General features: G+C 42.4%; 1 protein-coding gene across 2 annotated transcripts in view; it reads right to left on the reverse strand.

The window, feature by feature from the left end:
* The window catches only part of SYT9 (synaptotagmin 9), a 198,041-nt gene that overhangs the window by 44,232 nt on the left and 129,604 nt on the right, over positions 1-24,205 (reverse strand). The window contains exons 4-6 of one of the 2 annotated variants that reach the window (XM_060605886.3): positions 10,808-10,928; positions 9,206-9,377; positions 6,991-7,120 (exon numbers count right to left, since the gene is read on the reverse strand). In XM_060605886.3, the coding sequence (XP_060461869.1) occupies positions 6,991-7,120; positions 9,206-9,377; positions 10,808-10,928 (423 nt within the window). Of the gene's footprint in view, positions 1-6,990; positions 7,121-9,205; positions 9,378-10,807; positions 10,929-24,205 lie in introns of those variants that run through there. The other variant, XM_078433177.2, reaches the window with a different exon arrangement.

Consider the following 24,205-nt stretch of genomic DNA (forward strand, 5'->3'; position numbering starts at 1 on the left):
CATGTTGAGAGGAAACCGTAGAGATCTGAACATAAGGCATAAGTAGAGAGGAGTCATGTTATGTATAAAGTAAGTGTAATAGAAAGAGTTAGGGGTTTCCCCAAAAAGAAAGACGAGATATAGCTTTAGTGACTTAAGAGAAGTCATTCTAGGTACCCAGCTAGTTTCCCTCATCTGTGCCTTACCTGGCTCTAGTAGCAGGAGCACACTTCTAGAAGAACATCCTAAGAGATACTAGAATTACAAAGAAATGCAAAAACCTCAGTAGTTAAGGATTTTAAGGGAACAAAGGGAATGTAAAAATCACTAGTCTCCACCAGGCCAGGAAATAGCCTCACCCTATCAGAGACAACCAGTGGTAAAACTCCCAGCGCGGGTTCAAAAGTAAGCAAGGCCCCGCCCTCCTTACCCAAGAGAAGGAGCCCCAAACCCCAGTCAGTTTATACCTGCTCTCAGAGCATACCCGTGTCGACAGTTACCTCTGCTTCATTATAATGTCACAGTATCAGCCTTAAATGGAGCACAAGCTTCTTCAACATGACATAGGATGAATGTATAGGCATGTTTTCTAAGTACACCTACACAACCTTGTGGCCCGCCTTCACAAGTGGTGACAGAGCTCCCCTTTCTGAATACTCATCCTAAACTCTAAATAAAAAGAACCTACTCATCCTTGCTTGGGATGGGGGGTGGTCATGACTTTGGAAGTTATTCCCTATGATCTCCTTACTGGCTGCAAACAAAGTTTCCTTTCTGTGAAAACTCCCCCTGGTGTGGTATCTACCTGTAACTCACCAAGGAGCAAACTCACATTAGTTCAGTTACAGAAGATTCTTCCAGCTGGGAGGAGGAAGTAGAGAGCTTTGGCAGAAAGCTTTGGCAGAAAGGGAGAGGGGAAGACAGGATCTCCTGTGAGGCCCTGGTTTCACCCCTCAGGCCTAAAATCCCAAGTTTCAGGTGGATTGAGGAGGAAGCTGAAGGTGGATGTGTCTCTCTACCAACATGAGGCCAGAGGAACAACGTAGAAATGGCCATGTGGGGCACCTGGCTGGCTCAGTGGGTAGACAGTGTGACTCTTGATCTTGAGGTTGTAAGTTCGAGCGCCATGTTGGGCATGGAACCTACTTAAAAATAAAATCTTAAAAAAAAAAAAAAAGGCCATGTAACTCAATGGACATGCAGAGGGCGTCTGTACTGTCATCAAGTCCCCTGAAGCTCCTATGTGTCTCTGATGTTTGGAGGGTGTGGAAAGGAGGGGACTATTGGCTGACAGGGTTCCAGGGGTTCCAGCAAGTGGGGAAGTGACCCCGTACCAAGGGGTGCAAAAACCTCCTAGGCCAGGCATCAAGTGAGAGCTGCTGTCAGACCTCAGAGATCCTCAGGGCTGGCAACAGCCACATTCAGGTTTCGCCAGCCTCAAAGGGGCCGAGCTCCCACAGAGTAATCAGGCCTGGCTTGGGCTTGTTCTGTGAGGACAGGTAGCAAGTTACATCAGCAGGGATCCTCAGCGCAGGCAGAGACAGTGTGGCATCTGATGGCCAGAGACAAGAAGGAAAATGTCCCCTGTCAGGTGAAAGCATGCAGTCCACTCCTGTCACAAGGCCTTTAGGCTTCCCCACACCTGGATGGCAGCTTAGGAAGGAGGAAGGAGAGGAGACTTCCAGAAAGAAGGGAAATAGCTCTGGTAGAGAATTTAAGCATTATATTTGACTAAATATTTATCCCAGAGAAACCAAGATAACCTAGAAAAGACCAGAAATCATTAATTAGCAAGATCAATTTTTTTCCCCTTCCTGTTCTTTACCAGGATGGTATTCATTTTAGATAATAAAGAAATTTACATTTTCTTACACTACTTTAATGTACTTCAAGTGCTTCTGGTTCTCTCGGTTCCCATCCAGGCCAAGCATTTTGTTGTCTGAGGCACTGAGATATTCTGTTGGATCATATTCGGAGGGGTGGGGGGGGGTGTGTGTGTCACCACATGCAGAAGATACTGTGATAGCATGTGGCCCTCCAGGTACAGACTCCTCATTTCCTCCATCACTATCTGCTGACACACACATTAGGCTCATGCTCAGCTCAATGACCCAGTTTTTGGGCTACCCCTTCACAGGGCAAAGCGTGTGATCGCCAGCCTCAGTTCATCCCTTACTTATCAGAACTGAATTCACGGTATTTCCAAAGACCAGCAATAGGGGTGCTGTAGGCACCTCAGGTACATCCTGCTTCTGTGTGGCAGCACTTTCCAGGGCTCTCCCTGTCCCGTCCTTCACTCCACACTTTCCCCTACCCAGTCTCAGTTTCCTTCTCTGGTAGTCTAGTCCTCACCTGGGCCCACGTCCTGCAATAGACGCCAAGTCCTCTGATGGGAACCTCATCGCCTGCTTGGTTCTTTCTAGCCAACCCCTCCCCGTTGTGGAGAATCACTTTTGTTTCTTCAGTCTCTTGTAAATAACAATTTCCCCAAAGTGCTAAAGCCTCTGAGTCCCTCACTTCAAAATCTGGGTAGCACTGCGTTTTGCCTGCGTCAACGTCTCCGTCCTGCCTGGGCCCTTCTCAGGAAGCTGGAAGGAGCACTGGCTCACACTGCAATGACCCCTGGGGTGGGGGAAGACACCTAACCCAACCGGAGCAATCGGATGCCTTCTCCCGGGAATGTGTGTACCTCGCAGACTTCAGGCAGGTTCTGCGGGGCACTTGATGGCCACTATCTAGAACTGGTTTCAACAGCCTGGTCCTGTAACTCCCAGTGACGTCTGGATAACTGATGCTTGCTGTCGTTCTACAGCTGTAAGCTTACACCTTCAAGAGGTTCCAGAGGGTGGTAGGTGAGTACTCTGGTCATACTGGGCCTCACTTGTCCCTCAGTTATGCCGGGAACTGCATAACTCTTGAGTTGTAGGGGGCACTGGGCTCAGTGAGGTGGCCCTGCGGACCACCAGACCAAGTGGGTGCAGAACCCCCTTGTATATACACACACATAGGAAAGGCTGAGCTTAGAGAGAGGAGACTTATCCACCCCTAAGCACAACGTGAATAGGACTCTGGGGTTTAGAATCTTGTATCGCCGCCCAGGATAATGTTGCTGATCTTCACTATACATTCTGATTGGATATTCTCTCTTCTCTCTTTTAGAGAAGTAACATTTTATTTAACCAAATGGTGTCTGTGTCCGGTCTTCCCATTACACCAGTTCACTGCTTGTTAATGCAGAGGTTATGCAGCACTACAGGGGGAAAGTGATGAAAACCTGAAACTATTTTTATTATTCTCACCGGGGTTCATGATGTAGGCCAGCTCCACTCCAGAAGGGTGGGAAGGGTGCTGGGCTGTGACCAGGCCAACACCATCTTCTCCAGGATATCAAAGAGGGGGGGGCTGTAGTGGGAGCTCCAAGAGTTTTACTACCTCCTGAGGCCCCCTGGAAGGGATATTCCTGTCCCCGAGTCCCAGGCAGCTGGCTCTAGGGGAGTCTGCACAGCTTCCCAAGCCTTTAACATCATGGAGAGTGAAGGGAGCTGTATTGGCTGACCTTTGAGTGTGCAGTGAAGCCATCCAGAAACCCTGAGAGAGAAATGGATTTCTGAACTCATTGCCTTTGAAGACTCCATCTGCCACCTGCCCTGGCAAGGTCAGGGTGTGTTGGATGCAGCCCCGCCCGAGCCGGCTGCCAAATCTCTGCAGGGTTTAGGGTTCAGTCTTAACCTGGTCCCTCAGCCCCCAGCGGTGAAGAGCTTCTGCCAGGCCAGACTCCCTTTATACTAAATCCTAACTACCCCATAATCTCTCTCTGCCTTTCTCTCATTCACGTATACACACATGCTTATGTACACACACACACACGCACACATACACAAACACACACAGAACTGGGACTTAATTGCCGTTTTTGCTTTTACACAGAAAATCTAAAGGTTCTCAGACAGTGTAAGAGGAGAGGAGAAGAATCAGAACTTAAGGGCATGCATCTATGTCTAGCCCCTTCCCCCCATCTGAGGGTGCAGGGGGTGGGATTTCCAGCCTTCCTTTTACCCTCCATGGCAAACATGATGGCTGAGGGTTCCATGAGGACACACGGCAGCCCCTCACCATGCGGGGCATACATAGTACTGACCGTAACAGAGAACCTCCCTGAGCGTCTACAGCCACTGTGGCTTCACTGTCTGATCCTCACAACCACCCTTGGGAGACAGGTGCTGTTAGGGGCCACTTTGCAGAGGAGAAAACTGAGATTCAGAAAGGGAGGAACAACTTGTGAGTGGCAGCACTGGGATCTGACTCTAGGTCCATCCAACTCCACAGTGAGTGCCTCTGACCAACGGCTCTGAGTCCAGTTCCCTCCTTCCTTACAGCTGTCAGCAAAGCGCAATGACCTCTCCAATCCTGCTTTTCATCTCATCTGGTACCAGTGCCCCGATTCTGTTGGCTGCATGTTTATTTTTAAAAGGGAAAGTACCGCTTCCACTCTTGGGATGGATGTGGGGTCCTGGGCGCATACTTCAGAGAGACAGGAAGCAACGGGGCAGAGATGGCCCCCTCTTCACTTGCCCCTCACAAGGTGTGCAGGCACGTCATTCTGGGGCGGCAGTTAAGAGACCACTGTTGTACCAGCTGAAGTCATTCTAGCTGCTGCAACACACGACTCCCAAGTTTTGGTGGTTTAACCCTAAAAACACTGATTTCTCACTTACATGGCTATCATACCCTTATTTGCAAAAAGTCAAGTGCCCAGGGTTTAGGGACCATCTCCCAAGCGAGCAAAGTCAGACAGTGCTTTTTCCTCAGGAGTGAAAAGAAGCCTCCAAGGCCCACATTCCACGCTTCCCGTTGGGTACCATGCATGCACCGCCACTCAGGGTCCCATGCACAATACACCACCTGTCCTCACTCCCCGGCAAGGGCACTGAGAAGGAGCTGCTGTGCACCAAACAGGGGCTCCTGTCTCAGCCCCACACCACATCCCTAAACTTTACTCCTTTCCCATCCTGGGACCTGAGAGGCAGAGAGCTCTGTGACATTCTGTGACACTCCTGATTACAAACAAGAATTAAAGTCAGCTGTGACTGAAGGGTACAAAAAGTCTATTACCACTGCTCTGATGGTCACTGGTACTGACAGACTCAGGCAGTATAATGAGCCCTCACATGGACTCCTTTGAGGGCTCCCCCCAGGAGCTGAAGAAGTGAGGGGAAGTTGGGTTAGCATATGACTTGCAGCTACTTCTCAGGTGATTCAGGGGGCCATGGGTCTCCCTCAGGGATTAATTTTGAGTCCAGAAAAGAATGAGTCTTAACTTCACTGGCCCAGGGGCAGAGATATCCTTGGGGACCTATAAATTAGGGGGCCTTAGGTGCTGCTTGAATACACCCCAGGCCCTGAAGCTTAGAATCAGTCCATAGGTTCTATGCCGGTCTTCTCCGTCAGGCACCATCTCCAACAAAGGAAGACTGTCCCTTCCTCCCCAGGGCCCCCTGCCTCCCCAGGTCTGCCTCAACCCGACTCTCCTGAATCTTGATGGCAACGGAACCCACACGACTGAGGTTTTGTCTTGGCCTCTCAGGATGGCTTTGCTGGGAGTAGAGCTGCCTGTACTGGAAGAATAAGAGGAAAGTTCTCTGCCTGGAACCCATGCTCCCTGGAGTCCCGTTTTCCAGGGGCTCACTTCCCATCACTTAACCAAGAGCAGGAGGGAAAATGCCTTCCTGGACAGTCTCACCTGCCACCTTTGTGCTCCTGTAGCACCTGATATGGACGTTAAAGCTCATGACTGTGCATTTTAGTGGTTAGTTTGCATGCCTTCTTCTGTCTCTTTTGTGGTCTACAAGCTCTTCACAGGATGGTTTCTTATTCACATCTATTCTCTTTACCTAATACGGCAATTGACTCTCACAGGTGATAAACGCAATTTATTTTTGCAATGCAATTTGCATTTTGCAAATTTGTAAATGCAATTTGTTTTTGAAAGAATGAGTTAGTACATAAATAAGAGAGGGTGTCAATGAGTAACGATGGATGGGGGAAGCATGAATGAGAAGTAAATGATGGGGGGGGTGGTAAATGAATGAATGAAGGTGTGAAGCAGAATGATGGCCCACGGGATGCAAGTATTCATTCATCTCTTCTTCCCTGCACACAAACCCCGGTTTTTAGTTGGGACTATTTACACCCAGTAAAAGAATACATTTCCCACATGTGTCCATGCGACTAAACTCTGTGACTAAGTTAAATATAAGTAGATGTGTCACATGAGACATCAAAGAAAATCCTTTGAAAGAGAATGTGTGTGCTTTTGGATCTTGCCTCTTTCTACCTTTGGATGACCTGAAAAGATATGTTGGAGCTTAGCAGCCATGTTGTTCAATGAGGTGACCTCAAAAAAACCCCACACTGGGACAGTGAAGCAGAAAGACAGAAGTCTAGTTCTCTACTGTAATCACAGAGCCACTAGGCTGCCTTCTTCTGGACCTTTTTTATGTAAGAGAGATATACATTTCTATTTCATTTGTTGTTTTGTCCATTTTTATCACATGTAGTTGAATCTGATATTAAACAGCTTGTCCAGAATCACAGGTTAATGCTACAGCCAGTCCTGGAATCCAGGCCTCTTCTCTCCTAGTCTCAGGTTCTTTCTGATGCTACACATAAGTCACTATATGGCGACCTGAAATTCCACACTCATCCGGATCCTGTAGACACCTTCCAAATGTCAACCCAAAGCCATGGCATGGAATCAGAGAATCTTAGTCATTCTTGAAGACAATCAAAGTGAGGGATGAGTGATCAATGTCCAAAACCCACTAGACAGATGGGGAGCACAGACTCAACCTCAGACTGAATGCAATTTCCAACGGCCTCAGAAAAGGCAACCAGAGAAACCCATCAGTTGACTGTAGACCCCGGTACACTCACCCTCTTGGTGTCTTCTGCATTTCAACAGTAAAGCATTTATTCTTCCACAAGGTGGAGCATGTGGGAGTAGGGTCTTACCTCCACCAGGGAATGCCAGTGTGCAATGGGCTTCCGAGGATACGACAACATCTCACTCCAGTGGTCTCTGCCCAGCCTCTCAGCTTCGTTGCCTACTTGACACACGCCGATGATCTCATTATGACCTACACTGTGAAAACGGCCCACAATAACTTTTTCTTAAAATTTTGGTATGTAAGAGCAACAACTACTCAAACTGAGAGGAATTAGGCAAAGGGTGGTTCTTTTCATTCCTTAATTTAAAACTACAGGACAAGCTTAAAAGCCAATAGAACTTGGGATCCAAGATAGTACTTGGTGGCACAGAGAGGAAGAGCAGAGGTTAGCTGTCACACACCTGAGCTTTTGTAACACTGGCATGGCTTAGCTTGTTCCTGATGCATGCTAGGGATGACAACTCTGGTTCTAGAATGAGGCTGACCTCCAGGTCTTCAAACCTATGTAATGAAAAGGAGGCCATCTGAAAGGAGTTCCTTGCATTAATGGCTGCTCAAATTCCTATAAGAGGCAACCAAGTATGTGTAAAAGAGAAGTATTGGGTAGGGCAGCCATAGTCTGGAGCTTACAAAGGGGGCAGGGTGGGGATACTTCCTGAGTCTTCTTGCAACCCCTCTCTTCAGGGAATGTGTGTTCTCACACTCTCCCCTCCTTCCTTCCAAGCCCACCTTTGCTTCTTTGACCCAACTTGATTTCCCTACTGTAGAAAGATACTTAGCTCCTTTAACTTTAGGGCTAATATTTCTGAAACTTTCCCTGGGTAGGTGCCTGCCTTGGGGCAATCTTTCTCCTTAGCAGTTTCTGGTTAGAAGTTGCCTGTGTAACTAGAATGATATGACCCATCCTTTAACTCTTTAGGATCCGAGCTCATGGACTTTCCGTTGTTTTCCTTCCTGCAAAGATGAGTAATTTTTCTCCTATTTGTATGTAGGGAGTAATGGCAAGACACGGGTGGGGGAGTGTGAAGGACATTTGAGTCTGTGCTCATTAAAATCAGTTGTGTGCAGAAGCCCCATGAATTCTGCCATGGATTTTTCCAGGCAGATTCATGAGTTTACTGAGAATTGAATTGAAGCAGAGCTCATATAATCAGATTTGTTGATGCGGGAATCTTGGCAATCGCTTGAAAAAAGCTGGCCTAGATTTCCACGGTTGGTGGGCAACGTCCCCTCCTGTGACCTGACACTACTGGTGTTGTGTTTTGTCCAGAGAAGACAAGATAAGGTTTATTGCTCCATGTGGGCTGTCACACCCATGGGCAGCTGAGCCAACCCATGTGTTCCCTGAGCTGGAAGACAGTTCTGTTTCACCTAGGCATCTGCTAGAAAGGGTGTTCAGGGCACTGATGCTGCCTTAGTGACATTTCAGGGGTATGTGGGAAAATTTTCAGCTACAAATAATATTTGTAAGATTATATTAGAAATCAGAATGATTTTTTTTATACTTGTGCCCAGACCACGTGGGAGGTTTCCAATTAAAAAGAGACTCTGCATTTCAGTCCAATGACTGGTTTAACATGTCTAATTCCCTGTTGGTACTTCCTTTGCATATTAAAATGACTGTTTTTCAAATCTGTCCTTTAAATACACAATTGGCTACAATGCAGGCTATAAATATCTCTTCTGTGCTGTATTAATTAGAAAGTCGAGCATCTTATACATTTTAATGTACCCTGTCATCCATACTGATTCTAGCATTTTCAAGAGAACATTTCTGTTTGCTTTCAGACTTAAGTGGATGGAAATGATCTTTATTAAACACACTTGGAGAAGGGAAAAAATAACAGAGTTATGTATTTAGAAATGTTGATGGTGTGGCTAAAGTAATCACTCTGCTATTTTGAGTGGAATCTTCCCACGAAGGCCAGGCAGGATTGTGCAGGAGAAGATTAAGACCTGCAGAACCAGGTTTTTCCAAGCTGAGATTCTGGGGAGTATGCAGGAATGGAAAGGGGATGAGGTGGGGAGGAGGGGAGGATGGGGAAGGAGAAAGAAATAAAAAGGTGGAGAGCAAAGAGGCACTTGGGTAATATAACTCTAAAGCATGGTTTGGAAAATGGCGACTCCTTGTCAGTCAGCTTTCCCGGGGTGTCCATTTGACTCATTTCCTGCAGCCTGGGACACCAGCTAAGAACGTGTGGCTGCACTCCCCCTCTTCCCTCCCTGTCTTGGGCACAAGAGACATTTTCCGCCCTGAGAAAAAGCTCCAGGTATCTCACCGGTCATAGTCCATGACGGCTATGGACAAGTGGATTTGGTCAATGTTCTCGGGAGGGACGTCAAAGACTATGGCTTCGTTGTAAACGGGATTCAGAGTGTTCCTCTTGGTGGATGTTTTCCTCTTCTTCAGTCGTCTGCCATCACACATCAGTGACACTTTCACGTAGGGATCTGTACAACCATGAGAAGCGGGGGTACTGAGAGGATAAATGTGGATGTAGGGGGCAGTTCCATCACTGTGGAGTTCCACGGACTACGGGATGCAGAACTCCCTTACCTGCCTGTGGGCTGGAGTTTGGGGATTTTAATTAATAAGATGCCTGGGCAGTGACTACAGTTAGGATAATTAAGACATTCATTCAAGAAAAAGCACAGGACACTGTCTCCTCAAAGTGTGTGGAATTTAAAAATAGTGTGAAAATATCTGTTACCAAATTAGAAAATGTTCCAGCTAGAATTCCAGACTTGCCTGGCTGCAATGGGGAGAGATGCAAAGGTATTTCCAAGGCAGGAAAAACAGGCTGAAGGCCCCGACTCTGAACCACCCCAGACAGTCTCTTCCTAAACATCAGGTCTTTAGGAAAGGAACAGATAGAATGCCTAGACGACAGGGACAGCTTTGGGGAGTACAGGGACTTCAAGCCCCAGAGCTGCCTGAAGTCGGGTTGCAAAGGGGGAAGCAGTTCAGCACAGCAGAGAAAGGACAAAGCTTGCTTATGGCATGACCTTGGCAAAGGGTGACAGGTGACAAGCTCGGTCTCTGCTTCAGGTGGGACTTCTCTGGTTCTACCTCACTATCCTTCTGCTCCATGGGGACTTCTCTTTTTCTCCTTGCCTGCACAACCACGTGTTTCCCTGACTCCCCATACACTGTCCAGGAGGCACTGAAAGGCCAGAAGGGGCCACAACTTTTTTTATCTTGGAAAAATACTGGAGGCCAGTAAGTAAGCAGAATATACTGCATCTGATGTCCATTGATTTCTGTGATCAACAGCCAATGGACTGGGTGTTCTATGACCACATTTTGGGAGCCCCTGAAGAAGTTGCTTGGGAATGTGTATAGTAGGACCTGCATATCAGGGCTTTCTTGTTATGGTTTAGAATATGTTTAGAATACCAAACTGCATAGTTCATTGACAGGCCTTGTAGGAGGATATATGATTGTTTTCAATCTTCCATAGGCCTGAGATGGTGATTACTTGTATCTGAAGAAAGACCCAATTAGATAAGCTGTGTCAGTATGTGTAAACTGTAGGTCCAGTTCACAACTATGGTGAAGAAGACGTACAAGAGAATAATGACTATTCCCATTAGGTAGCATTTCATATGTGCCAGGTACTGTTTTATGACATTATATGCACTAACTTACTTAATCTTATTATAACCCAATGAGCCAGATACTATTATTACCCTCATTTTACAGATGGGGAATCCGAAGCTCAGACAGGTTAAGTGACTTGCCCAAAGTCATACAGCCATGAGGTCTAGGAGAGGAATTAAACCTAGGTAGTTTGGTTTTATGCACCTTATTACTCTGTTAGAGACTTCATAAATACTACATTAGAACCATGGGAGGAAGTCTGAATTTGAGAATGTCCCACCTGATGCTCCTGTTATGTCCATTGCCTTTAAATTCCTCGCTTTTATAATAGTGATGGTCAGCCTGCCAGCAGTTGGAAGGTAGCAGAGGGAAAACATCAGCTCTCCAAGATCCACATTGTCCTGTTGAGAAAGCACAAGCGGTCTCATTGGAAACTGTCTCAGCCTGGCACGCATAAGGACCAGCTGCAGGACAGCATTGGAAGGGACACCACTGGTCCTCAGCTCATCTTGTGAATCCCTGCTATCTCCTGCTTCACGTCGACCACAAGGAGGAGAACAAATGCCTGGACTTTGGGAGCCCCAGACCCTAAGGAAGTATAGCCTGTCCTCAGATGGCAAAGCTGTGGAGGCCGTCCAGGGCCTCCACCACCCTCTATCTATCTAGCCACTTGCGGCCCCGCACAGCCCCCAGGAATGAAGCCCCCAGAGCCTTGGCTATTTCCCATGTGGTTCCATTCATATTCCCACCACAATCCCCCAGGCCCCCCCCAGGACAAAGCTACCCAAAGAGGTGCTCCTTAGGACTGCAAAGCCCCACCAACGGCACAGACGTGCTCTGCACACAGCCCCACGCAGCCTCCTGCAGCCTCTCAACAGACCCCCACACAGCCTCTCCCTGTTTCCTATAGCCCTTCCCCCATAGTCTTCCCCACAGGCCCCACATGAGGGCAAAGTCCTCCAAATAGCCACCATCTGTATGCCTCCTTCCCTTACAGCCCTACACACTCCCCTACCCAGTCCCCTCAGGACTGCTGTCATACTTGCACACACTCCTGCAAATACCCCCATCCCAAAACACACACAAGTGCATGCAGGTGCACACATACACACTCAGCCAACAACCCTCCACCCAGCAGAGCACTGCACACAACCTGGACACGCACTATGTATGTAGACCAACACACGGCTCCACTGGATCCTGAAACACCTTGCCCCTACTATGTGGCTCTAGACAAGGACCCTGTAGAAGGCTGTGAGTGCCACCCCGTGACCTCATGCGTGCCCTCCACAGCCCTGGACACACCCAGATACTCGCCTGGCCCTGCCCAGCCTCAGACAGAGCCCTCTGTAGTCTCTACACAGGGAGAAATGGGTGTGACCCCCTACTGCTGGTCTTGGGGGTTCCCACTTAGCTGTAGCTCTTGCCTTCTCTTAGTGTGTCCCTAAGGAGCCTGTTTCCCTTTGCTGGGGAAGACATCTCCTCAGGCAGTGTGCAGCCATTCAAATAGGTCAGATGACATGGTTCTCTTTCTCCTTTATAGCCCAAGGAGTTACCAGAAAGGGGGAAAAAAAAGCCAGTTCATTTACTTTCCATTTCTTTGATACCTAAGGTTATCGAGGTGGGTGTCTGTGTCTAATTAATACGGTTTCATACTGACAATGCTCTGGGGAGTCCGGGTTTTGCCCTCAACATCCACAGACTCCCCTCCCCTCCTTGAGTCTCCAAAGATGCTTCTATTTTTAGAAGCAAAGATTCAGTTCTGGAAGGTCACCTCGCCCAACCTCCCTGCCTTGACCGCTTCTGCAGGAGGATGAGGCGAAGGGAATCTGTTTGGTCGCTAAGGCAGATGGATTGCTCTGCATCTCTGCGCATCACTTGCATCGTGTAAATAAATGACCTCACTCTGCAAGCCAGGCTCTCCTGGTTCCTGGAACCTGGATCTCAAGACACCCAGGCGGCTGGGCCTTTCCCTCTCAGATAGAGTGAGGGGGAGAGACAAGAACTCTATAGGAGTGTGGGGTGGTGGCACACCAGGCAGGCGCTGGACAGTTTCATGCTGCTGGTTCCCTGTTGCAGGACAGGCGTCTGCTTTCCCTGAAGAGGGAGGATCTGATCCAGCTTCCTGCTGGTGGCAGAGGAGAAACAGAAACAACAGCTGTCCCCACAAATTATCTTTTTCCTTCCACACTCCCTGCCCTATTCCTTTGCCCTTTGGATTCTGTCTGCCTTAAGTGGAAAGGCCCAAACACCTGTTCCTCCCTCAGGAGGTTATTCACTGCACCTAGCTCACCACCCCCTCCTCTCATCCTGCTCAGAAAATCTCAGTTTGACAAAGCAAAACAGGAGTAACCAGAATCATGCCGATGAAGCTTCATCTCACCCATTTTCTCAGCATACAGTTCTGGAAGGTCCACACTCACCCAAGCTCTGTCGGGCTCAAGATGTGATGGGGCCTGCACTCCAAGCCCTGCCCTTAAGCCCAATGAACACAACTGAATGTGATGACTCAGGTTACTTTTGTGCTAAGTACATTTTCTTCCCAACATAAACCCCATTCACAAATCACTCACATTATGGCTCTTTGCTCATAAGTTTAAGGAAAAAGAAATCAAGCTTTGGACTTGGTGATACAGTATTCAAAAGGTCAACTAAAGTCCACATGTGTACTTAAAAAAAAAAAAGCCAGAAAATTAAAAACATAGTTATCAAAGAGAAAATGTTTGATTAGACTTTCAAGTGTTTAGAAATAAAACAGTTAACATTTTCTAAATCATGAAAGTAAAAATTATGATAAAATTAATATATAGATATTTTTAGTGAAAGAACAAAATATCCCCTTTTCTTCTGTATCTGTTGTCACTCCTTTCCCCAGAGTGACACTGAATAATCTTTGTAGTTTTCTTTTCATTCATCCATCAATCCATCCACTCACTCACTTATTCTTTTAACATCGGCTGCGATGGTGGTGGTTGGGCATTGCTCTTTTCCAGGCGCTGGAGCTGTTTTTGCAGTGGGAACAACAGACAGGGTCCCTTAAGTGCAGATGGGCTTGCAGGGATATGGAACAGGGGTCGATGGTACATAATGTTAATTCTGCTTTTCCCCTATCAGCTGGTGCTGATTTGGGGTCAAGAAACTGTAGATCCCTATGTTTGCAAACATCCCTTTAAACCAATGGTTCTCAACAGTAGTAATGTTCCCCTGGGGGACATTTGGCCTTATCTGGAGAAATTTTTTATTGTCATAACTGGGGAGGCAGTTACTGACATCTAGCGAGTAGAGTCCAGGGATGCTGGTAAACATCCTACAATGCACAGGGCAGCCCCTTTTACTGCAAAGAATTATCAGGTTCAAAATGTCAATAGTTTCAAGGTTGAGAAACTGCCTTACACAGAAGTGCTTATATTGTTCGTAAAAATTTTTCCAGAGTGCTGATGAAAGTCAAATATAAAAGGGTGGTGGAATATTTGGCTTCTTTTTCAGCTTGACAAGAATACAGAGTGTCACTGGTGGCTGTGTGCCCTGGGGGATACAAGGGGAAGGAAAATGTCATATAAAGAAATGCTTCACTTGCTCCTGCTTTGTGTGGCCACGTTCAGTACTGTTAGCAAAATATACTGGGAATTTATAGCAAGTGCGTGAGAATTCTCTACCTGCCAATCTGTAATGTGATATGTTTGCCTGTAGCGGTCTATGATAGCTGTAAGTTTTGTCTAATTAGTGCACTTTGCATTCTTCTTCTTAGGTTCTTTTGGTGAGCTCCTTCCCAATTCTGTGAAGATCTAGAAGGGCTGCTGCAGGAATTCAGGTTTAACCAAATATTCATGGCCCTGTCCATATCTGTTTAGGGATAATCATGGAACCCAGGCAAGGCCACTTCAAATCTTCTCTGGGATTGAAAAATTGATATTGAAATGGAGCAATTATCATTTTATTGGGGTTATTTGTTGGGAAGATATGAAACTAGAATTGTTCTAAGGTTCTTATACTATATGTAGCACACATGGTATAATATTACTTTAAGTTAGGCTGTGTATATTAAAGATGAACACTATGGGGATGTCTGGGTGGTCAGTCAGTTGAGCATCCGACTCTTGATTTTGGCTCAGGTCATGATCTCATGGTTCATGGGTTCAAACCCTACGTGGGACTCTACGCTGACAGCTCTGTCTCCTTCTTTCTTAAACATTTAAAGATGAACACTATAAACCTGTAAGAAATGACTATTAAAAGGATTTATAGCTAATATGCCAAAAAAGGAGATAAAATAGATGCTTTAAAAGTATTAAATTAATCCAAAAGGAGACAGAAAAAAAGGGAAAGAGAATACTACGAGAAGAGACAAACCTTACAGAAATAGAAAATGAATAACAAGATGGTAAATTTAATCCTATTATTTCCATAATTACATTAAATGTAAGTGATCTAGGCATCCAAATAAAAAGCAAAGATTGAGACAATAAAATAGCAAGACTCAGTTTTATGGTCTCTACAAAAAAAAGTACTTTAAATATAAAATATAAGTAAATTAAAAGTAAAAGAGTAAGAAAAGATATGCCATACTAACACTAATAAAAAAATCTGGAGGACTATATTAATATCAGACAAGGTATATGTCAGAGCAATGAATATTACCAGGACAAAGAGTGATATGATAAAGAGGTCAATTCATCAAAAGCACATAACAATTCTAAATATTTATGCACCAGATAACACACTCTCAAACACATGAAGCAAAAGCTGATAGAATTGCAAGGACAGACAAGTTAGAGTCAGAGGTTTGAATACTTGAACAACACTAACAACTGACTTGGTGTAACCAGTGGCATTACAATAATACTCTATCAACCAGCAGTAGAATACACATCTTTTCAAGTGCACCCATAACACCAAACAAGCTAGACTATATTCTGTTCTAGGCCATAAAATGAGTCTCAATTAAATCTGAGAAGATTCAAAGTACATTTTCTGGCTGCAATGGAAATGAATTAGAAATCAACAGCAAAAAGATATCTGGAAAATCTCCAAATATTTTAGAACTAAATATCACACTTATAAATAATCCATGGATCAAAGAAGAAATCAAAAGAGGAATGAGAAAGTATTCTGAACTTAACTGAAATAAAAACATGACACATCAAAATGTGTGAAACGCAGCTAAAGCAGCATGTAGGGGGAAATTTATAGCACCAAAATGCTTATATTATGCAAGAAGGAAAGTCTCAAAACAATGACCTCAGTTTCCACTCTAAGAAATCAGAAGAAAATAAATAAATGAAGATTAAAAAGAATAAATAAAAACAAAGTAAGCAGAAGAAAGGAAATAATAAAGATTAGGTAAAATAATGTAAAGATGTATATTTCAAATAGAGTAATCACTAAATAACTAATAGATATAGTAAACCAAGACCAACCATATATGCTGTATACAGGAAACCCATTTAAAATATCATTACAAAGATAGGTTTTGAAAGATTTTTCAAAATTAGGCAATGTAAACACTAATCAAAAGAAAATTTTAGTGACTATATTAATATCAAAGAAGATTTCAAACCAAGGAATAGTTCCAGGGAGGAAGGATCAGATCATCAAGGGGACATAATCTTAAATGTGTATGTATCTACCAACAAAAATTCAAAATTATTGAACAAATCTGAGAGAATTAAGAGGGAAACTAGGCAAGCCCACAAGCAGAGTTAGAGACTTCAACACTGCTCTATCAGTCATTGATTGAACAGGCAAATAGAAAAGAAGTAAGGATATAAAAGACCTGAGCAATAATATCAACAAACTTGACCTAATTGGCATTTACTTTACCCATTGATACTCCATCTAACAACAACAAAATATTCTTTTTAAGTATACACAAAACATCCACCAAGATAAATTATGCTCTGGGCCATAAAAATTTTTTTTCATTAAATTCAAGAAGATTGAAATCATGCCAAATATGTTCCAAATAAGAATAAAATTAAACTAGAATTCAATCAATAATATCTGGAAAATCCTCCAATATTTGGGAATTAAACAATATTTTCTAAATAACCCACAAGTCAAATAAAAACCCCCCACAAGGTGTATTAAACATTAATTTGACCTGAATGAAAATGAAAATACAACATATCAAAATGTGCAGGACCCAGACAAAGCAGTACTATAGGGAAATGTACAGCATTAAATGTTTATATTCAAACAGAGGTATAATTTCAAAACACTGATCTGAGTTTCAAGTGAGGAACACACACACACACACAAAAGAGAAAATAAAACACAACACAGATAAAAGGAAGAAAATAACATAAGCATAGAAAACAATGAAATATAAAAAATGGAAACACTTAGAGAAAGTCAATGAAAGCAATATCCTAGCAAGACTGACCAGAAACAAAAATTAGAAAATATTAATTATCAATAGAAAATAAAATATCAAATGGAAATGGATATATCAATACAGATACTATAGACATTAAAATAATAAGAAATGTTATGATCATTTTTATCCCAATAGATTTGATAACTTAGAGAAGATGAACAACTTGCTTGAAAGACAAAAAAAAAACCCACCATACCAAACTAAAGAAAAAAATAGATAACCTGAATTGTTTTATATCACTAAATAAATTGAAGTCCCAATTAAAAACCTTCTCGCAAAGTAAAGTCAAACCCATTTAAGAAAAAAATAATACCAATTCTATATAAGCTTTTCCAGAAAAGAGAAGAACATTTCCCAGCTCATTTTATGAGGGCAGCAATATCTTGATACTAAAACTAGACAGATATTATAAGAAAACTACAGACTATTGTCCTCATGGACACAGACACAATTATCTTCAATAACATTTTAGCAAATTAAACCCAGCAATCTATTAAATAGGAGATATATCCTGAACGAGTAGGATTTATCCTGGGAATGCAAGTCTGGCTTAACATTTGAAAATATTAATCAAAGTAAATCAACATATCAACATACTAAAAAGGAAAAACCATATCAACAGACAGAAAACAATCATTTGAAAAAAGTCAATACCATTCAGGATAGATGCTCTCAGAAAACTGGAATAGAAGTGGACTTCCTTCTATTAAGAAAGACACCTGTAGGGGCGCCTGGGTTGCTCAGTCGGTTGGGTGTCTGGCTCTTGATTTTGGCTTGGGTCATGATCTCATGGCTCCAGTTTGTGGGCTCTGCGCTCACAGTGTGGGGTCTGCTTGGGATTCTGTCTCTCTCCCTCTCTCTCTCTTCCTGCCCTGCTTATCTTCTCTATCTCTCTCAAAATAAATAAATAAACTTAAAAAAAAGAGAGATAACTTATAAAAAAACTATAGTTAATGCTAAACTTGATGACAGACTATACATTTTCTCTCCTAAGGTTAGGAAACAAGGCTAGGACATCTGCTCTCACTACTTCCGTTTCACATTGTACTAGAGGGTCCAGCCAGTGAAAGAAAACAGAAATAAAAGATACACACCTTAAAAAAGAAGAAGTAAAACTGTTTTATTTGCAGGTGCAATGATTACTTATGGAGAAAATTCTTAGGAATCTATAAAAAACTACTAAAACAAGTTTAGCAAGGCCAACAAGGCTAATATGAAAGCAAAATTATTTCTATATACTAGAAATGAAACAAGTATTGAAATTTAAAAATACACTTACATTTATACTCACAGATAAATTTAGCAAATCATGTGCAAGACCTGTATACTGAAAACTACAAAACAACGGTGAGAAAAATTAGAGAAGACATAAATAGAGAGATATTTCACATTCATACATCAAGAGACTTATTAACATTGTTAAGATATTGATTCTTCCATAATCTATAAGTTCAGTGTAATTCCAATCAAAAGTTCAACATACCTTTTGTAGATATTGACAAACTGATTCTAAAATTTATATGCAAATATAAAGAATCTAGAATAATCAAAATCATTTTGGAAAAAAGAAACAAAATGGAAGTACTTAACACTACCTATGAGGTGTAGAATAAAACAACAGTAATCAGTAATCGAGGAGGTGTTCACAAAAGGACAGACATACTGATGAACGGAACAGGATGAAGAGGCCAGAATTAGACCCTCATTTACATGGTCAAATCACTTTCTAGAAAGGGAGCACATAATTTAATGAAGAAAAGATACTCTTTTAAACAAACAGTACTGGAATAGTTGGATATCTATTTGAAACAACAACAACAACAACAAAAGAACCATGACCTTTCCTTCACATGATAGGAAAGGATTTCATGCAAATGGATCATGTAAGTACTGAAACTATGGAAGTGCTAAAAGAAAGCATAGGAGAAAATGTTTGTGACTTTGGGTTAGATAAATATCCCTTAGATGGACACAAAAAGCACAATACATAATAAAAGAAACTCATACCGTTTGCTTCATTAATGTTAAAAACTTTTGCTCTTCAAACACATTCTTAGGAAAGACAAAGGTTAAGCCACAGGCTGAAGGATTATATTTGTATAATATACAGCCCATAAAGGAATTACATCCAGAATATATAAAGAATTCCTACAACTTAGAGAAATAACCTAACAAAAACAGGGGCAAAGATCTGAACAGGCATTTCCTCAAAAGAATGTTAAACCATAGCAAGATACCACTACACAACCACAAGAATAAGCTAAAATGAACGACTGACAATATGACTTATTGCCCATGATGGAGAGTAATTGCCTCTCAAACTCTGCTGGAAATGCAAAATGTTAAAACCATTTGGGAAAAACAGTTTGGCAGTCTCTCTTAGGTTACACATACACATGCCAAATGACCCAGAAATCTCACATTTAGTTATTTCCCTAAGTGAAATAAAATCACACCTCCATCCAAAGACTTGTATGCAACTGTTGTGAGCCCAAACTGAAAAGAAACCCAAATGTAGCATCAAATGGTGAATGGACAAACAAAATGAGGTATATCCATACAATGGAATGCCAGTAGGCAACCAAATGGAAAAAACTACTAATAAAAGAAACAACACGAATACATCACAAAAGCATTAAGCTGAGTGAAAGGATCTCCAACAAAAGACAACATGTATGATTCCCTTTATATGAAACTCTGGGAACAGCAAAATTACAGTGACACAAAGTGATCAGTGGAAACTAGGGACTGGTGGTGGGAGGAGGGAACTGATCATAGAGGAGCACCAGGAAATCTTTGGGGATGAGAGAAATATTCCATGTCACGATTATGGTGGCAGTTACATGGCTGTATAATTGTGACAAAACTTGTACACTTAAAATTGGTTAGTTTTATGGTATATAAATTAATAATGGGCATTAACAATTCTGAAAAGACACATTTTGTAGAGGACTACACTTTTGTCTTCCAATTTTATGGCCTTGAGTTCACAGGATATGCCTTAATGATTTCAACCATTTAAAATATTATGTTATTCTGTCCTATCCTGTCTCATTCAGTCGTGCTTATATGTGCTTAATGTGTATTCTCTATCTGCAGGGGCCAAATTCCCATGTGTCTATTAAATCAAGCTTGTTGACTTTGTATCCAAGTCTTCTTCCTTCCAGAATTTAATTAATAATGCTTTGTCTTTTAAAATACATTTAAAAAATAAATAAAAATTAAAAAGTGTTTTTTATTTTTTATTTATTTTTATTTTTTGCTATTCCATTATGTTTCACAGCCAAATTAACAAACATTTAAGATATAGTTAAAATATTCCCATTTCTTTGCTCACTGCAGTTTCTTAAAACCCACATCCCCCCCTTTATAGAAACATTTTTCATTTTACTTGAGTATGTCCTTGAGAACTTTTTTTCTTTTTTTTTTTTTTCCAGTGAGGGATCACAGGTAGTAAAAATAATTTTTATTGTGGTCTAATTCTTAAAAGAAAGTTGGCTGGGCATAGAATTTAGGTTAAAATTCTTTTATCTTAGAATCATTTTACATTGTCACAATGTCTCCAAGCACTTCATGTTCTAGCTGGGATGAACATTTGATGCCATTCTTTTGTAGATTTTTTTTTCCCTCTCAAGGAGGTTTTAAGATGGTCTCTTTGTACTTTTATTTTGTACTTACACCTTCTGAAATTTTCCCAAAAGGTATTTAGATATCTTGTTTTCCTTGATCTTGCTTGGTCCTCAATGATCCATATTAATTAGAATTCTTTCTTTTCTTTTAATGTCTTCCGCCCCTCCCCACTCCCTTTCCCCCCACCCTGCCCCGGGATCAGTTGATCTGTTCATTTTGGACCATGATAGTGGTTTTCCTCATGGTCTAGGACATCCCTAATTGTCTATATTTATAATTAAAGGGTCAAAGGAAAGTCTTCTATTGCTTATGGCCTCTGTAATTCCTTTACTATTATTTTATGAGGGGCCTCAGGAGGCAATGCAGGCAATCTCGTTTTTTATCTGATGTATTTAACTAGGAGTTCTGATGAATTATTCTTTAACACTACCTGTAAGATATTAACATTACCAAAATTACTGAACTTTGGCATTACAGAAGGTTACACAAGTTAGGCAAAGGGAATCATTATCAACAGACTTATGATACTCCAGTTTCCTCAATATTTTTGAGTATCATTGTATTGGAGGTCCCCAAGACCACCCTGAAGTTTGATGATTCACTAGAAGGACTCTTAGGACCCAGAAAGCTGTTATTCTTATAGTTAATGGTTTATTACAGCATAAGGACTCAAGATTAAAATCAACAAAGGAAAAAGATACAGGGTAGAGTCCGGGAGAAACCAGGCATAAGCTTCCAGTTATCCTCCTCCAATGGAGTCACACCGACAGCACTTAATTCTCCCAGTCATGATGGGTGACAACACATATCGAGTATTGCCAAATGGGAAACTTAACTAAACCTTGATGCCCAAGGTTCCTTTCCTTTAAACACTTCTGTTTTTTTTTTTTAAGTTTATTTATTTATTTTTGAGAGAGAGAGAGAGAGCATGTGGGAGAGGGGTAGAGAGAGGAAGACAGAGAATCCCATGCAGGCTCCACACTGTCAATGCAGAGCCCAACATGGGGCTCTAACCCATGAACTGCAAGATTGTGATCTGAGCCGAAATCAAGAGTTGGATGCTTAACTGACTGGGCCACCCAGGCACCCCAATGTCCAAGGTTCTTGTTGTGGGTGGCAAAGAGTTCCCAAATGACTGACCTTAACAAGTCAGTCCTCATTTCCATCATCAGAGGTCAAACAGCATGGCTCAGGACCCTAGGTGAACAAACACAGTTGTTGACCATTATTGCATTGTTAACATAAAATATCTAATGTGGTCCAAGTTCTGTTATATAATGAACTCTTATCAGGCAGGATATTCTAAGGGCTTAGAGGTTATCTCTCAAGAACCAGTCAAGGACCAGTCCTTTCTTTAAAATGTGTAGAGTTTGAGGGGCGCCTGGGCGGCTCAGTCAGTTGAGTGTCCAACTTCGGCTTAGGTAATGATCTCATGGTTCATGGGTTCGAGCCCCGTGTCGAGCTCTGTGCTGACAGCTCAGAGGCTGGAGCTTGCTTAAGATTCTGTGTCTCCCCCTCTCTATGCCCCCAAGTAATAAAAAGAACTAGGAGCATCTTTTGTTCTATTGAAGCAACTCTGTGTGGGCTCTTGGATGGGGGCTGGTCACCAGAAAGACCAAGCCAGAATAAGAAGCTTTGAATTTTCAGGGGCGCCTGAGTGGCTCAGTTGGTTAAGTGTCCGACTTCGGCTCAGGTCATGATCTCATAGTTTGTGAATTCAAGTCCCGAGTCAGGCTCTGCTGTCAACACAGGGCCCATTTCAGATCTTCTGTCTCCCTCTCTCTGCCCCTCCACTGCTCATTCTCTGTCTCCAAAATAAATAAATACACTAAAAAAAAAAAAAAAAAGAAGCTTGGAATTTTCAGCCAGAGGAGAGTGGGAGGAAAGGGGTTAATAACTGATCATGCCTACATAAGGAAGCCTCCATAAAATAGGACCCAATAGACCTGGGTTCAGAGACCCCCAAGTTGGTGAACCTATCTATATACTGGAAGAGTGACATACCTGCCCTATGTATCTCTTCATCTGGCTGTTCATCTGTATCCTTTATCACATTGTTTAATAAACTGTTATGTTTCCCTGAGTGGTATAAACTGTTCCAGAAAATAATCAAATCCAACGAGAAGAGGTCATGGGAATCCCTGATTTGTAGCCAAGTTGCACAGAAGTTGTGGGTAACACAGGGACCTACTTTTTATCATTGGCATCCAAAGTGGCAGTCAGTCTCATGAGCCTGATCCCTTAACCTGTGGGATCTGACATTATCTCCAGATAGATAGTATCAGAACTGAGCTAAATTTTAGGATACCTAGTTTGTGTTGCAGAATTGCTTGGTGTAGGAAAACCCCACATGTTTTGTGTTAGAAATGTCATAAGTGTGGTAAGTGGTATCAGAGTAAAGGAGAAACAAACAGGAAGAGAATGGTAGCTTTTTTCTACATAAATGCTTAAAAATCAGATTAGGGAAACATTTTTTAGCTTTAAATGTATAATATGGAACAAAGTAAGGCTGATTATCAGTGATCAAAGCATCTACCTGAAGAACCTGGAAAAAGAACAACAAATTAAACACAAACTAGAAGGAAGGAAATAATATTAGAGCAAAATTAATGAACTGGACAACAAATATATTTAGAGAGAGTCAACAAAGCCAAACGAAGTTGAAGTTAGCTTCCCCCCCCCCCCAGTTTATTTATTTTGAGAGAGAGAGAGAGAGAGAGAGGGAGAGGGAGGGGCAGAGAGAAAGGGACAATCCCAAGCAGGCTCTACACTGACAGCATGAACAAAATTATGGACAATTATGTCCATAACAGAACAAAGTGGGAACAAATCATATAATTATCTAAATGAATATAGACAGATATGATAAAATCAAGCATCTACTTATGATAAAAGCTTTTATCAAACCATATATAAAAGAGAAATTTGCTGATCTGATGTAGGGCATCTAAAAACAAGGCTATAGCAATGGTATACTTAATGGTGAAATACAGAAAGCTTCCCAATTAAATTATGAATAGACACAGACTACTTCTATTTTACATTGTACTTGAGGTCCTAGTGAAATAAGGCATGAAAAAGAAATAAAAGGTATAAAGTTTTGATGTGAAGAATTAATTCTGTCATTATTGCCAGATAATATGATGTGTAAAACTATCCCAAAAACCTTACAGAAAAACCATTAGAATACATAAGCATCTTCATCTATGACTGATGGATTAATGGCCATCAGTGTCAGTAAACAAATATAAATTTTACTTTTATACCAAAAAAAAAAAAAAAAAAAAACAAGTTAAAAAGTAGAAAAAAAAACCTTATTTAAAATAGTTTTCAAAAAACCCATCAGCATCCTGCAGATCACTTAGATTCCACCCACACCTGCCTAAAGAACCCAGAAAACTGCCAGAAGACTAGCAGAACAGAGTCTCCGGAGCCAAGCGCAGACGAGAGGCCCACGGAAGAGGGTAGGAAGGGCAGCGAGGCGGTGCACGCTACATGGACTGGCGGGAGGGAGCCGGGGTGGAGGGGCGGCCCAGCGGCCAAGCAGAGCCCCCGAGTCTGGCTTGCAAAAGCGCAGGGGCCTGACGGAGTGTGTTCTGACAGCAAGTGGGACTCAACATCTGGAAGGTTATAAGTTAACAGCTCTGCTCAGAGAGCGGGAGGGCTGGAGGA

The sequence above is a fragment of the Panthera onca genome, chromosome D1 (genome assembly GCF_046562875.1).
Source record: "Panthera onca isolate mPanOnc1 chromosome D1, mPanOnc1 haplotype 2, whole genome shotgun sequence".
NCBI classification, from domain to species: domain Eukaryota; kingdom Metazoa; phylum Chordata; class Mammalia; order Carnivora; family Felidae; genus Panthera; species Panthera onca.